Source organism: Salvelinus alpinus, chromosome 14, assembly GCF_045679555.1.
Source record: "Salvelinus alpinus chromosome 14, SLU_Salpinus.1, whole genome shotgun sequence".
Lineage (NCBI taxonomy): Eukaryota > Metazoa > Chordata > Actinopteri > Salmoniformes > Salmonidae > Salvelinus > Salvelinus alpinus.
In genome coordinates this window covers 8,524,618-8,541,586 of record NC_092099.1, presented here as the reverse complement: position 1 = coordinate 8,541,586, position 16,969 = coordinate 8,524,618, and the positions used below count along the sequence as shown (strand labels likewise).

General features: G+C 42.6%; 1 protein-coding gene across 2 annotated transcripts in view; it reads right to left on the bottom strand.

The window, feature by feature from the left end:
• The window catches only part of LOC139538348 (inactive dipeptidyl peptidase 10-like), a 300,215-nt gene that overhangs the window by 39,180 nt on the left and 244,066 nt on the right, over window positions 1–16,969 (bottom strand). For both annotated transcript variants that reach the window (XM_071340300.1, XM_071340301.1), the window contains exons 7-8: window positions 16,670–16,751; window positions 2,165–2,285 (exon numbers count right to left, since the gene is read on the bottom strand). In XM_071340300.1, coding sequence (XP_071196401.1) covers window positions 2,165–2,285; window positions 16,670–16,751 — 203 coding nt within the window. The remainder of the gene's footprint in view (window positions 1–2,164; window positions 2,286–16,669; window positions 16,752–16,969) is intronic.

Below are 16,969 nucleotides of genomic sequence, written 5' to 3'. Positions count from 1 at the left end.
CACCTGAACAGCTGATGAAACTGTGGGTTTGCACTACTAAAGAATTTCTGCACAACCTGTCAGAAACCATCTCAGGGAAGCTCATCTGCGTGCTCGTCATCCTCACCAGGGTCTTGACCTTTATGCAGTTGGGCGTCGTAACCGACTTCAGTGGGAAAATGCTCGCCTTCAATGGTTACTGGCATGCTGGAGAAGGGTGCTCTTCAAGGATGAATCCTGTTTACAACTGTACTGGGCAGATGGCATTGTGTGGGTGAGTGTCAATGTTGTGAACAGAGTGCCCCAGAGTGGTGAAATAACAAAAAGGTCAAATACAGATCAAGAGAAAGAATAAAGTAATGGTAAACTGTACTTTAAATGAATAGTGTCATGTTTTGGCTTTCCTTTTGGTGTTTTATACATTGCTGGGTGCACACGCTTAGTTAATACGGCTCTGAATGTCCATATCGAGGCAAAAATGCCCACACAGTAAATAATTACAATGATAATTCTTCACAAAGGTACAGATGATGGAAAAATTTACAAAAATTATACACAATTGCACAGTTGAAGTAACTGCTTGCTGAAACGCTTTCTTAATCTGTGTAAAGTTTCATTTCTCCTGAGTAACGTAATGGGCTGTCTTTCTCCTAAATTTAATTAGCTCTTCCCTTTTCAAATCTGCTATTTCATCACATTTATATTTAATCATTGTTTTGCATAAACTGGCATTCGGCATTCGGCTGAAGGGAAATGGAAATTTTGTTTAAAAAATGCAGTTTGACTCCCCGACTGTGTTTGACTAATTTGATATCATCAGGAAAACATGAGGCATGTTAGAATTGTTGAAAATCACTGAACTGTGTTATTCAGTCACAAATATCTTGAGTTAAACTGAACAAAAATATAAACGCAACATGTAAAGTGCTGGTCCCATGTTGCATGAGCTGAAATAAAAGATCCAAGAAATGTTCCATGCGCACAGTAGTGGAAAAAGTACCCAATTGTGATACTTGAGTAAAAGTATAGACACTATAATAGAAAGTAACTCAAGTAAAAGTAAAAGCCCAGTAAAATACTACTTGAGTAAAAGTCTAAAAGTAGTTGCTTCTAAATATTCTTAAGTATCAAAAGTAAATGTAATTGCTAAATTATACTTAAGTATCAAAAGTAAAAGTAGAAATAATTTAAAATTCCTTCTATTAAGCAGAGCAGACAGCACCATTTTCTTGTTTTTAAAATGTATGGATAACCAGGGGCACACTCCAACACTCAGACATCATTTACAATAGATGCATTTGTGTTGTCTTGATAAGTGCGTGAATTGGTCAATTTTTCTGTCCTGCTAAGCATTCAAAATGTAACGAGTACTTTTGGGTGTCAGGTAAAATGTATGGAGTAAAAAACTACATTATTTTCTTTCGGAATGTAGTGAAGTAAAAGTAAAAGTAGTTAAAAATATGAATAGTAAAGTACAGATACCCCCAAAAACGATTTAAATAGTACTTTAAAGTATTTTTACTTAAGTACTTTACACCACTGCATATGCACAACAAGCTTATTTCTCTCAAATGTTGTGCATAAATTTGTTTACATCCCTGTTAATAAGCATTTTTCCTTTGCCAAGATAATCCATCCACCTGACAGGTGTGGCATATCAAGAATCTGATTAAACAGCATGATCATTACACAGGTGCACCTTGTGCTGGGGACCATATAAGGCCACAAAAAAAAAAAATCCCACAACAATATGCCAGAGATGTCTCAAGTTTTGAGGGAACATGAAATTGGCATGCTGACCGCAGGAATTTCCACCACAGATGATGCCAGAAAATGTAATGTTCATTTCTCTACCATAAGCCGCCTCCTCCATTTTTGAGAATTTTGCAGTACATCACAACCGCAGAGGATGGTGAAAACATTGATATATTTTGGGGTTAAGTGGGTTAAAATCTTCATAGAAGTCACGGAGGGTACAGAGGGACATGCCAAAATGCTCAATGTTGGCACTTTAGCAAGTCTTTTTATTAATATAAAAAAGCTGATAACATGTTCTGTGTGGTCCATATTAAAGGGCACTTCATTTAATATAACAGGCATTTAAGATGAAATATTGCTGCACAATTTCTACTTCAAATATCAAAGGGGCGCAAAATGTATTCTATTCGTGGAACGACCCACCTACCCTCGTACAGCCAGTCAGCGATCCCATTGAAGATGACCCCTTCCTTTCCAGACGATGTCAGTCTGAGGGAGTTGCTCTTCACATCTGATTGGTAGTAAATATTGTTCTCAAATATGTAGATCTGTGGGCACAAGGACACACAATGAGATCAGGAAAGTCATTACTGACATATCACATTTAACATTACACCTTGGTATGACCTCTACAGGCATGCACTGTGAAACTCAATGAAACATCAGCGTTTGACAAAAATTATGTTTTGAACCCAGAGAGAATAAACTTCTATGGTAATGTACAGTAAATCCAAATACAAGGCCTACGGTAAAATCCCTTTCAACCCACTCAATTTAGCAGATATTGAAATTCATGAAAGGGGGAAATAATAACACATTTTCCATTCAGGTCTTATTCCCTGATTAGATACGGTTGAAGTGGCCTGGAATCATCCCTGTCCAGAGAAACAGCAGAAACCTAATGTCCGATTCCATCAACCTAAAGGACCTGTGTTATATAGAGCAGTGTTGAAATTAGCACCCAATTCCTCAGCCTCAGATGACTACTTTTCCCAGAACCATTCAACGTTTCTCAGCCAGCCAGCTGTCTGCATCAGCCAGACTTACATAAAGCACTGTTATGTAGTCACTTGGTCCTGGAGCTGAGCTGACCCCATCTCAAGCTCTGCAGGCCCCGCTGTTATATCAAAGACATTAAGCAAAGGCAACTTGTCTAAATCGCTTCAGTAGTGTGTGTGTGGTATAGGATTCAGCCAAAAGAGCTGCTTTTAACAGCAATGACTTGAACAGTTTGAACAGTTTCCACATCAATGTGCCATCTGCTTCACTAAAAGCTGAGACTAGCTGTCCTTAAATGGGGTAGGATTTTCAGTACCACAGTGGTCTAGGAGAGGAGTGTGTTTGAAACTATGAGGCGTCTGTTAGGAAATTTGGTTATGACAGGTTTGGTTACAAGGAAGCGCCATTCTTAACATTTCTATATTGGTTACTTTTTGATTTGGGCTTGAGGTTGCGTTCACAGATCAGCCCAGCAGGAAAAACCTTCACTTCAAGGATGCTGTTGTTGACCCACACAAACTGTTGTTGTTGTTGACCCACACAGTTCTGTATACGAACTGAGTATCAGTATCATTTTTTGGGCCTACCAGGCCAAAACTTTGCCAGTAATATAATTTTAATTGTGATGGTGAGTAAACAAATATACTTTTGATTTCACCTAATTTTAACATTCTGTCACCAAGATCACATGCTCAAATTCATAAAAACATGTTTTCCCATCTCAAGAGGTAAAAAAAAGAAGAGTATAGTAAGGGCCTGTCTTCAGCTTAATTAAATAATGAAAACATTATGGAGCTCGAGATGATTATTGTTATTCCATTTTTTTTTTTACTATAGGTTGTACAATGTATGGCTAGCTCCTGCTCAGCCCAGTCCAAGCTCTTCACTCTCCTGGCACCCCAATGGTGGAACCAGCCTGAAGCGAGGACAGCAGAGTCCCTGCCCATCTTTCCCGAAAACATCTGAAACCCTACCTCTTCAAAAGAGTACCTTAAATAATCCCACACCACCACCAAAAAAAATACTTTCGTGAACTAACACTCACACTTGACTTTTTTCCCACCCTTACTAGCGCTGACCTCGCTGACAGCTACTTTATCGCGGACAAATGTACTTACTATGACTGTGATATTAAGATGAATGCACTAACTGTAATTCACTCTGGATAAGAGCATCTGCTTAAATGACTAAAATGTAAATGTAAATGTTGTGCTTCCAATGAGTGGTATTATACGGCTCTACAGTGTACGGCTAGCGGTGCTATACATAGCATTGTGTATGCAGACCTAAACCTTCTCATGCTCACTAGATGTCAATCCCCGAAAGACTGACTTCCACATTAGTGAAAACGTAATGGAAGATATATTTCTCTTCATCTTTGGCAGCGGGTTCAGAAAAACATTGTTGCTGTAGGATTCCCCCCCCCCCCCCCCCCTCCGGCCTCCTGTAAGCAACATTTCAATAAGTACATTTTCAATTCATGTGTTCGTCTGATTTCGACACAGTTTATACCAAATGAAGCTCCAGGTCATCCTAAATCAATTGATGTATTGTTTGTCGATATGAATATCATGGATGAATACCATGAAAACCACGGAACTGCAGTTCTTAACATTTACTCATAACTTCATAATACATGTAAACCATATCAGACAAATAATCTGTCATGTAATGAACCCTCTGTTTGATTTCTTCTTAAATCAGCCATAAATCCCGTGACTGGGGAATGGAAGCTTGTTGTGTGCAACAGGGAGGGGCAAATGAATGCAAGATGAACAAAATAAACATGTATTTGTTAAAACATTTCTAGCCTATCTATCTATGGGTAACAGATTTGACAATTAGATGTTCAGTGTTTCTTTATAAAAAATATAGGAATAGTTTCACCCATATTAAAACAAGAGATCCGTTCACGTAACAGGCTTGACCCTTAAATGAGGGACATGGGGGGACATGAAAACAATTTTGGGGTACTTTAGCAAGTCTTTATTCATCTGGAAAATCAGATTTATTGGATTCTCCATGTGGTCTATATAAAAGGGCACTTCATTTAATATAACAGGATTTTATAACCCATAAGACTCTAAGCCCTGTCTATGCCGGGGTAGGGCGGTCTCCATATACAGTGCATTCGGAAAGTATTCAGACCCCTTGACTTTTCCCACATTTTGTTAGGTTACAGCCGCATTCTAAAATTGATTAAATATGTATTTTTTCCTCGTCAATCTTTACACACAATACCCCATAATGAAATGTTTACAAATGTATAAAAAATAAAAACAGAAGTACCTTACTTACATAAATATCCAGACCCTTTGCTATGATACTCGAAATTGAGCTCAGAGGCATCCTGTTTCCTTTGCTCATCATTGAGATGTTTCTACAACTTAATTGCAGTCCACCTGTGGTAAATTCAATTGATTGGACGTTATTAGGAAATGCCTCCATCATTCCGCCCGGGCAAACTGAGCAATCGGGGGGGGAAGAGCCTTGGTCAGGGAGGTGACAAAGAACTGGATGGTCACTCTGACAAAGCTCCAGAGTTCCTCTGTGGAGATGGGAGAACCTTCCCAGAAGGACAACCATCTCTGCAGCACTCCACCAATCAGGCCTTTATGTTAGAGTTGCCAGACATAAGCCACTCCTTAGTAAAAGGCACATGAAAACGAGTTTGGAGTTTACCAAAAGGCACCGAAAGACTCTCAGACCATGAGAAACAAGATTCTCTGGTCTGACAAAACCGAGATTGAACTCTTTGGCCTGAAAGCCAAGCATCACATCTGGAGGAAACCTGGCACCATCCCCACGGTGAATCATGGTGGTGTCAGCATCATGCTGTGGGTATGTTTTTCAGCGGCAGGGACTGGGAGACTAGTCAGGATCAAGGGAAAGATGAACGGAGCAAATTACAGAGAAATCAAGCAACGCTCCCGATCCGACCTGACAGAGCTTGAGAGGATCTGCTGAGAAGAATGGGAGAAACTCCCCAAATACAGGTGTGCCAAGCTTATAGCATCATACCCAAGACAACTTGAGGTTGTAATTGCTGTCAAAGTTGCTTCGACAAAGTACTGAGTAAAGGATCTGAAAACTTACTCTACCGCTCAAAAGTTTGGGGTCACTTAGACATTTCCTTGTTTTTGAAAGAACATTTTAAAAATTGTCCATTAAAATAACATCAAATTGATCAGAAATACAGTGTAGGCATTGTTAATGTTGTAAATTACTATTGTAGCTGGAAACAGCAGATTTTTTATGGAATATCGACATAGGCGATCAGAGGCCCATTATCAGCAACCATCACTACTGTGTTCCAATGACACGTTGTGTTAGCTAGACCTTTAAACAGGTCAACATACACAAGGCTGCGGGGCCAGATGGAATACCAGGACGTGTGCTCCGAGCATGTGCTGACCAACTGGCAGGTGTCTTCACTGACATTTTCAACATGTCCCTGATTGAGTCTGTTATAACAACAAGTTTCAAGCAGACCACCATAGTCCCTGTGCCCAAGAAAACAAAGGAAACCTGCCTAAATGACTAAAGACCTGTAGCACTCACGTCTGTAGCCATGAAGTGCTTTGAAAGGCTGGTAATGGCTCACATCATCACCATTATCCTAGAAACCCTAGACCCACTTCAATTTGCATACCGCCCAAACAGATCCACAGATGATGCAGATGATCTCTATTGCACTCCACACTTCCCTTTCCCACCTGGACAAAATGAACACTTATGTGAGAATGCTATTAATTTACTACAGCTCAACGTTCAACACCATAGTACCCTCAAAGCTCATCACTAAGTTAAGGATCCTGGGTCTAAACACCTCCCTCTGCAACTGGATCCTGGACTTCCTGACGGGTCGCCACTAGGTGGTGAGAGTAGGTAGCAACACATCTGCCACGCTGATCCTCAACACTGGAGCTCCCCAGGGGTGCGTGCTCAGTCCCCTCCTGTACTCCCTGTTCACCCACGACTGCATGGCCAGGCACGACTCCAACACCATCATTAAGTTTGCAGATGAAACAACAGTGGTAGGCCTGATCACCGACAACGATGAGACAGCCTATAGGGAGGTCAGAGACCTGGCTGGGTGGTGCCAGAATAACAACCTATCCCTCAACGTAACCAAGACTAAGGAGATGATTGTGGACTACAGGAAAAGGAGGGCCGTGCACTCCCCCATTCTCATCGACGGTGCTGTAGTGGAGCAGTTTGAGAGCTTCAAGTTCCTTGGCGTCGACATCAACAACAAACTAGAATGGTCCAAACACACCAAGACAGTCGCGAAGAGGGCACGACAAAGCATATTCCCCCTCAGGAAACGAAAAAGATTTGGCATGGGTCCTGAGATCCTCAAAAGGTTTTACAGCTGCAACATCGAGAGCATCATGACCGGTTGCATCACTGCCTGGTACGGCAATTGCTCGGCCTCCGACCGCAAGGCACTACAGAGGGTAGTGCGTTCGGCCCAGTACATCACTGGGGCTAAGCTGTCTGCTATCCAGGACCTCTACACCAGGAAGGCTCTAAAAATTGTCAAAGACCCCAGCCACCCCAGTCATACTCTGTTCTCTCTACTACCGCATGGCAAGCGGTACCGGAGTGCCAAGTCTAGGACAAAAAGGCTTCTCAACAATTTTTACCCCCAAGCCATAAGACTCCTGAACAGGTAATCAAATGGCTACCCGGACTATATGCATTGTGTGCCCCCCCAACCCTCTTTTAAGCTACTGCTACTCTCTGTTCATCATATATGCATAGTCACTTTAACCATATCTACATGCACATACTACCTCAATCAGCCTGACTAACCCGTGTCTGTATATAGCCTCGCTACTGTTATTTTCAACTGTCTTTTAATGTTTTTTATTTCTTTACTTACCTATTGTACACCTAATACCCTTTGTGCGCTATTGGCTAGAGCCTGTAAGTAAGCATTTCACTGTAAGGTCACACCTGTTGTATTCGGGGCACGTGACAAATAACATTTGACTTGATTTGATTTTGACATGGATAGAGCAGGTGTTCCTAATGTTTTGTACACTCAGTGTACATTTTACACACATTTACAGTATATATACACATTTTCAATATATGTTGGAATGTATTTAAAATGTATTAAATAAATGTTTTTCAAATACATTATTTTGCCAATGTATTTTTTTCCCGTATGGGTATCGAAGATGTGTACTGGCAGTATCATCTATTCATAAGATACACTTATGGCTAATGATGCAGCGTATGCCACTCGAGTCCCGCATCCCTGCACATCTGTCTGCCTCTCACCCCTCATCACCAGTAATGGCCTTCTAATGGAGGTGAGTTTGATTTATGCCCAAATAAACCACACAGAATGTTCCAAATGTAGACAAGAAGCCACTAATATACTAAAGCCTGTTAGATGTTGACAAAGGGCTGTATGTTGGAATCAATCATCTAATTTGGCTGAAAATGAACTGGAGTTTCTCTTTCAAATACTCGTTTCAGAATCTCACATATGGGGACATTCCCTTCAAGGCTGGACCACAGGGAAGATCCAATTACACGTCTGTCATATACAGACAGGAAGCATGGCGAATAATGGGGAACCCAACTCCTTATAAGGTGCTACGATCCCGCCCTCTAGTCATTATTGTTTTCTACTGTACGGAAATCACAAGCTCTCTCTAAGTTCCTCTCACAAATTGTTCATCCCCACCTGCATCAGACAGTTAGATTCCGATTCAGAGTGTTTAATAGTCATATGTACAGGGTTGCAGGTGTGATTGCGGGGTACAGTGCACATCTTATGGTTCAAGCTCCAACATGCAGGGCTAAGTGAAATAAAATAATGAAAATGGTAATAAAAAAATACACCAATAGAAATAAAATAGCACTATATACAACAACGGAGATTGTCCGTTCGTAAATCCGAGGAAAAAAGTGTTTTACCAGTCACCACCACTCGAAAAGCCAGCTATTTGCTGGTGCAAGTGGGGACACATCAGGCTAAGGAGTAAGTTATTCACATAACCATGTGCTACATTCAAGCCTCAAACTTACTCAACAGCGACCCCAGCGTTGAGCTTAATACAACTATAGATGAAACATGTCAATAGGAATAAACGAAACTATAAGACATATCAAAAGATGAACTCAAAAGCATGAACTCAATCATTTCGATGAACTTCACAAATAAAACCGGATATATTTTCTTACTCTGTTAGCTTAGAGTTAGCTTTATCCGCTAGCTTCTTCTACCTGTACTTGGTAGCATCACTTATCCCCTCGTTTAGCTTACCAGCGCCCTCTCTGGCTAGGCTGACAATTTTTTTTCCTCTCTGGGAGAGAGCCTGTAGAGCAACTCTCCGGCTAACGACGTCCCTACCTCCATGGTCAGGCTTGATGAGGCCAAATTGTCCTGGGGCATCCCTTTTCCAGCAGACTGGCCACTAAGGGCTTTTCTAGCCTGGACATGCAGCGCATGGAGGAGTCTGCATTTTACAGCTCTAGCTACAGAGCCTACTGTCAGAATTAGGGCAGACCTGGAGTTAAGCAGTCCTAGCCCCCTAGCTAATGAGAGGGGCAGCACACAGCACTGGTGGCTCCCTGCCCTAACTAGTTTAGCATATCCATCTCTCCCCAACTTGTGGTACTAGAGAGACACTCCTTCGTTTTCCTAACCTATCCCCTGTGCAGCAGCTCATCGTTCCAACCCGCTGACAGCAGTAGGTGTGGAAGTTGCACTTCTCCCCCGAGTGCCCTCCCTATCAAGGCTCTCCCCCGACACCTTTAGGTTCCAGCCGGGACCAGAAGACAATATGATTCAGACAGGAGCAGGATGACAGAACATCAGTTGCCCTCAAACACTATTCCCGTTCAGTGCTCTCAGCATCTTTCCTCATAATATTTTTCTCTGTTGCATCCAGGCGCCTTGCCAAGTGCTCAGAGCTACATAGCTATGAGCAAAAGAAGCGACTTTTTGGCACGCCGCCAAAAGGTACTGTTGCCTCGGCGAATGAGAGTCTCAGCGCCTGAAAGGCACCCCACCAAGTTGGTGGAGATCTGTCACGCATGGTGGGTATAGTCGCTTGGGGACAACAGTCTTCAGCCAGCTACCTGCAACGCAATCTCTGCAACTTCGGTTTTAGTGGCCTACGGCAACTCAGCTCTATTGCTAGAGGATTGTGCTATTGAGCTAGGGACCATTCAGTACGTTGAAAATGCTACTTCCTCTCTTCCCAAAAGTAGCTTCTACACCTGAATTGCTTGCTGTTTGGGGTTTTAGGCTGGGTTTCTGTACAGCACTTTGTGACATCAGCTGATGCTTCTCCCTCACTGTCACGGATGCCATGTTTGCCTTAGTTTGAAGATGTAATCCGGAGACAGGTGTTTTATACCACAACCTTCTTATGTGTGTTCTCTTTTCAACTCTGTCTGCATATTTGCAATCAAACGGCAGAATTTTCTCGATCTCCTTAGCAATCATACTCTAATTCCACCGTGCATTCTACTGATTTCAAAACTCGGTCCTCCAGAAAGTGGAGAGCAACACTTATGCAGTTCTACTACGTGATGATCCGTGTCAGGGTCTCCACTTCACAGCTCTGTATGGGTTCTGACTGACAATTGTTCTGAAGTTGAGCTCCACGCATGACAAGAAGTTTCTGACTCCAATCTATATTAACCAAAATGATGATCTGTTCTCTGAATTGCATTGTGAAAGTCTAACACTGTAAGATCGTATTTTATAATTTAGCCAGTCACGTTGGTAATAGAACAAGCTTTCAAATTATGTCCACCTGACCCAGATTGTGATTTATAATGGAACGTTTTGGATTGCGTAAACAACATTAATTGTGTAAAGGCGGGCATACAGGGCTGTGTTCCACACAAAACAACAGAAAATGTGCTTGCACTAGTTCCTCAATGGCACAGCTAAGAGAGCTAAAAAAAAGAATCACATTATAGTTGAAGACTCTTGTTTGAGTTATTGAAATTGCTTAGGAACTGTGCACACTTTGGAGAGGTGTATGGCCACTTGGAAACACCAGATAGACCTGCGGCGTGCCGAGGTTATGCATTTCCATATTTCTTCTGTAAGAAACATTTCAATTTAGCCCTTTCCATATAGACCAATTCCCATCTGTTTAAGGGCTTAAGTTTGGATCCATTTTTGAGTTTTCCCATCTGTTTGGACGGAGTTGGGCTAGACAGGAAAGCTACCACCTGCTCTACGCATATGTCCCTTAGTTCGGGGCCTCTGAGGGATGAGTCTTTCCCCATATGTGAGATACCGAAACAAGTATTTGAAAGAGAACTTAAGGTTACTTGAGTAACCCCGTTACTCTGATATTATGAGTGAGGTACTGTATCTCACCGCGTTTCCCTTCTCGCTATGTGTAAGGAAGAAAACATATGCTTGATAATCAGTACAGGGTGGGATTGTGGTGCCTTATAAGACGTGGGGTTCCCCACTATCCACCATGCCCCCTGTCTGTCTACGACAGACGTTGTGTGATTGGAGCTTCCTTGTGTTCCCGTCTCGAAGGGCGTGTCCCCATATGTACGACACCTCACTCAGAGAACCGGGGTTACGCAAGTAAGACAATGCATCGGTCATTTAGCATTCCAAATCAACCTGCTTATGCTGTTTCCAACGTTTCAGAATGGCTGGCCTCTCGTTTTAGTTCAGGTGCATTTTGGATGCCACTTGCCCTGGATTAGACTAATAGGGTTCTGGGGTCTTGGTTCGAAAAACTGCTTTATTGTATCACATTTTTGGGGGATACCATAATGATCCTGCCATTAGTTTCCCCATGATGTCGGACAAATACATGAACCTTCTTGGCACTTTAAGGGCGGCAGGTAGCCTAGTGGTTAGAGCGTTGGGCCAGTAACCGAATGGTTGCTGGATCGAATCCTCGAGCTAACAAGGTAAAAATCTGTCATTCTGCCCCTGAACAAGGCAGTAAACCCACTGTTCCCTGGTAGTCTGACTTTGTTCTTAACTGACTTGCCAAGTTAAATAAAGGTTCAATTAAAACATTTAGATACAGCAGCGCGCCCACTATCCAAATGGACCGTACTAGGTTTGAATCAAACATGACCCAATTTCATAATATTTGGTGATCCTTCACATGTGAGACCATCAGAACTGTGTCTGAGCAGCCTGATGTAAAAGCTTAAAAGAAGAATTCCAGAGGTGATGGGGCAATGTGGTTAATCCTGCTCCGGAGCTTCACTACAAAGTACTACAAAACGAGCAGATTTGAGATAAATAGTCAGGCTTGGAGGAAATGGAAATGGTCTACATTTAAATGGCATACTGAATGTCAAATTAGTATAGGTTATTTCAGGTGTACTTGGCATTTCACTAATGATTGTTATCGTTTATCAAATATCATCTTTCCAATAATCTGACTGAAAGCTGTCAACATGTTTGAATGTCCACTAGAAGTGAATTGCCAAAAAGGGCCAGACATTCACCTTCACAACAGGAAAATAAATAAAAACCAGCACCTCATAATTTTGTGTCTTAAAAAAAGGACCAAAGGAATTCTTTGATGCAAATGTTTTAAAGGCCAGGTAACTTGGTTGACCTTCTAACCCAAGACAAGAGATTGAGTGGCTATTATCTATACATTCTGGCTTCACATGTAATTCACTCAAACATACATTTCCATGTAAGAAAGAGAAATATCAAATCAAATCAAATTGTATTGGTCACATACACATGGTAAGCAGATGTTAATGCGAGTGTAGCAAAATGCTTGTGCTTCTAGTTCCGACAGTGCAGTAATATCTAACAATTCCCTAACAACTACCTAACACACAAATCTAAAGGGGTGAATGAGAATATGTACATGTAGTATATGGATGAGCGATGGCCGAACGGTTATAGGCAAGGTGCAATAGATGGTATAAAATACAGTATATACACGTGATATGAGTAATGTAAGATATGTAAACATTATTTAAGTGGCATTATTTAAAGTGGCATTGTTTAAAGTGACTAGTGATCCATTTAGTAAACTGTCCAGTGATGGGGTCTCAATGTAGGTAGCAGCCTCTCTGAGTTAGTGATTGCTGTTTAGCAGTCTGATGGCCTTGAGATAGAAGCTGTTTTTCAATCTCTTTTCAAAGTCCCAGCTTTGATGCACCTGTACTAACCTTGCCTTCTGGATGATAGTGGTGTGAACAGGCAGTGGCTCGGGTGGCTCTTGTCCTTGATGATCTTTTTGGCCTTCTTGTGACATCGGGTGCTGTAGGTGTCATGGAGGGCAGTTAGTTTTCCCCCGGTGATGCGTTGTGCAGACTGCACCACCCTCTGGAGAGCCTTGTGGTTGAGGGCGGTGCAGTTGCCGTACCAGGCTGTGATACAGCCCGACAGAATGTTCTCGATTGTGCATCTGTAAAAGTTTGTCAGGGTTTCGGGTGACAAGCCAAATTTCTTCAGCCTCCTGAGGTTGAAGAGGCACTGTTGCGCCTTCTTCACCACACTGTCTGTGTGGGTGGACCATTTCAGTTTGTCTGTGATGTGTATGCCCAGGAACATAAAACTTTCCACCTTGTCCGCTGCTGTCCCTTCGGTGTGGATAGGGGGGATGCTCCCTCTGCTGTTTCCTGAAGTCCACAATCATCTCCTTTGTTTTGTTGACGTTGAGTGAGAGGTTGTTTTCCTGACACCACCTCCTCCCTGTAGGCTGTCTCGTCGTTGTTGGTGATCAAGCCCACTACTGTTGTGTCGTCTGCAAACTTGATGATTCAGTTGGAGGTGTGCATCGCCACGCAGTCGTGGGTGAACAGGGAGTATAGGAGAGGGCTGAGCACACACCCTTGTGGGGCCCCAGCATTGAGGGTCAGCGAAGTGGAGACGTTGTTTCCTATGTTCACCAGCTGGGTTGGCGGCCCGTCAGAAAGTCCAGGACCCAGTTGCACAGGGCGGGGTTGAGACCCAGGGCCTCCAGCTTGATGATGAGCTTGGAGGGTACTATGATGTTGAATGCTGAGCTGTAGTCAATGAACAGCATTCTTACATAGGTATTATTTTTGTCCAGATGGGATAGGGTAGTGGGCAGTGGGATGGCGTTTGCATCATCTGTGGACGTGTTGGGGCGGTATGCAAGCTGAAGTGGGTCTAGGGTGGCCGTTAAGGTGGCGGTGATATGATCCTTGACTAGCCTCTCAAAGCACTTCATGATGACGGAAGTGAGGGCTACGGGGCGGTAGTCATTTTGTCAGGTATCTTTGCCTTCTTGGGTACAGGAACAATGGTAGCCATCTTGAAGCATGTGGGGACAACTGACTGGGAAGGGAGCGATTGAATATGTCCGTAAACACACCAGCCAGCTGGTCTGAGTATGCCGTCTGGGCCAGCAGCCTTGCGAGGGTTAACACGTTTAAATGTTTTACTCACGTCAGCCATGGAGAAGGAGGGGGGGTGAAGTCTTTGTAAGTGAGCCGCGATGGTGACACTGTATCCTCAAAGCGGGCAAAGAAGGTGTTTAGTTTGTCTGGAAGCGTGACAACTGTGTCTGTGAAGTGGCTGTTTTTGTAGTCCGTGATATCCTGTAGACCCTGCCACATACGTTTCGTGTCTGAGCCGTTGAATTGCAACTCCACCTTTTCCCTGTACTGGCATTTCGCTTGTTCGATTGCCTTGCGGAGGGAATAACTACACTGTTTATATTCAGCCATATTTCCAGACCTCTTTCCATGGTTAAATGTGGTGGATCGTGCTTTCAGTTTTGTGCGAATCCTGCCATCCGTTCACGGTTTCTGGTTAGGGTAAGTTTTAATAGTCACAGTGGGTACAACATCTCCAATGCACTTCTTTATAAACACACTCACTGAGTCAGTGTATACGTCGATGTTGTTCTCTGAGGCTGACCGGAACATATTCCAGTCCGCGTGATCAAAACAATCTTGAAGCGTGGCTTCCGATTGGTCAGTCCAGTGTTGAATGGTTCTCATCACTGGGCCATCCTGTTTGAGTTTCTGCCTATAAGACAGTAAGAGCAAGATGGCGTCGTGATTGGATTTGCCAAAGGGAGGGCGGGGGAGGGCTTTGTATGCGTCACGGAAGTTAGAGTAACAGTGGTCGAGAGTATTAGCCATGCGTGTCATGCAATCAATATGCTGATAGAATTTAGGTAGCCTTGTTCTCAAATTTGCTTTGTTAAAATCCCCAGCTACAATAAATGCAGCCTCCGGATATATAGTTTCCAGTTTACATAGAGTCCAGTGAAGTTCCGTGAGGGCCATCTTGGTGTTCGCTTGAGGGGGAATGTACACAGCTATGACTATAACTGACAATAATTCTCTCGGTAGGTAAAATGGCCAGCATTTGATTGCAAGGAATTCTAGGTCGGGTGAGAAGAAGGATTTGAGTTCCTGTATGTTGTTATGATTACACCATGAGTCGTTAATCATAAAGCATACACCCCCGCCCTTCCTCTTCCCAGAGAGGTGTTTATCTTTGTCGGCACGATGCATGGAGAAGCCCGGTGGCTGAACCGATTCCGACAACATATCCTGAGAGAGCCCTGTTTCCATGAAACAGAGAATGTTACAATCTCTGATGTCTCTTTGGAAGGCAACCCTCGCTCGAATTTCGTCTACCTTGTTGTCAAGAGACTGGACATTGGCGAGTAGTATACTCGGGAGCGGCGAGCGATGTGCACGTCTACGGAGCCTGACCAGGAGGCTGCTAGCTCTGCCCCTTCTACGGCGCCGTTGTTTTGGGTAGGCTACTGGGATTAGATCAATTTTCCTGGGTGGTGGTCCGAACAGAGTACCCGCTTCAGGAAAGTCGTATTCCTGTATGTAATAAGACAAGATTTCCTGCGGTAACAATGTAAGAAATAATACATAAAAAAACGAAATAGTGCATAAATAGAGCCATTTGTATATGACAGCAAGGCAATAGCAGACAACAGGGGAGCTGCCAGAGTATATCAAAACATAGATTCTTCCATTGTCTGAGATAATGTGAATATGACATAGTCCATTGTTGCGTCTTTAATGAGAAGCATGATTCGCTTTCAACAGCAACATAATCAAAACACATTCTAATTAAAAGTTCAGAATGCACTCCATGTGGGGATTAAATAGGAGAACAATTAAGTTAAACAAAGCAATTACATGAGGAAGTGGAAAGAAAATCATCCCGAAGGCCAAACCAAGAAAGAACATCATTTTGAAAATACAGAATAAAGAGATTTATTAAAACTGTTGATCCTTGGCATACCAACCGCTCCTAATCCTTTGCACATACAGTATCAGTCAAAAGTTTGGACACACCTACTCATTCAAGGGTTTTTCTTTATTTTTTACAATTTTTCCACATTGTAGAATAATAGTGAAGACATCAAAACTATGAAATAACACATATGGAATCATGTAATTAACAAAAAAGTGTGAAACAAATCAAAATAGATTTTAGATTTTTAGATTCTTCAAAGTAGCCATCCTTTGCCTTGATGACAGCTTTGCACACTCTTGGCATTCTCTCAACCAGCTTCATGAGGTAGTCACCTGGTACTGTATATTTAAGGCCACAGCCAAAACTTGTTAAAGCAACTTCTTTTAAGTTTATACAAGCTGTACCCAAAAGTAGCTGACATAAGTCTAAGTAATGACTATAGTCAGTTACCTTCAACATTGGGGTGGGAAAATGCGGAATATTGCACATTTGGAGGGGAGCCCTGACCAGGACTCAAACCTGGGTCCAGCGACTATCAACCTGATACCTTAGCCATTACGCCAAAAAAACTTCCTAATTGGGAGTAATATTCAAAAGCAACGTGATAAATGGTTGTGACTTTAATCGCCCTACTTGCAGGCACAGGAAAAATCACATTATAAATGGTAACATGGGAGGTATAAGAGGATTGCATGGACGAATGGCCTACTTGTGGTCACAGACCACTTGTCTTTGACTTACCAGTTGCTGGCCCTGTACTCCCCATGCAGCATACTGCAGAATAGAATTCAGCACCTCTGGAGGATCCAGCTCCCACACCTCCCTGAAAAACAACATTAAGTAACAGTAACACTGCTGCTTAGAGCAGCTGACACACTTTGTTTGAAGGACAGCGCTCAACTCCTCTCAGCCTACTAGACTTGGACTGCCTGCCTTTCAAATTAACATTTGAAAACTTGGACTGCCTCTATTCAAATTCACATTTAAAAACTTTAAAAGCTCATTTCACCACATTGTTTTATCATCACAACTGAAATGTAC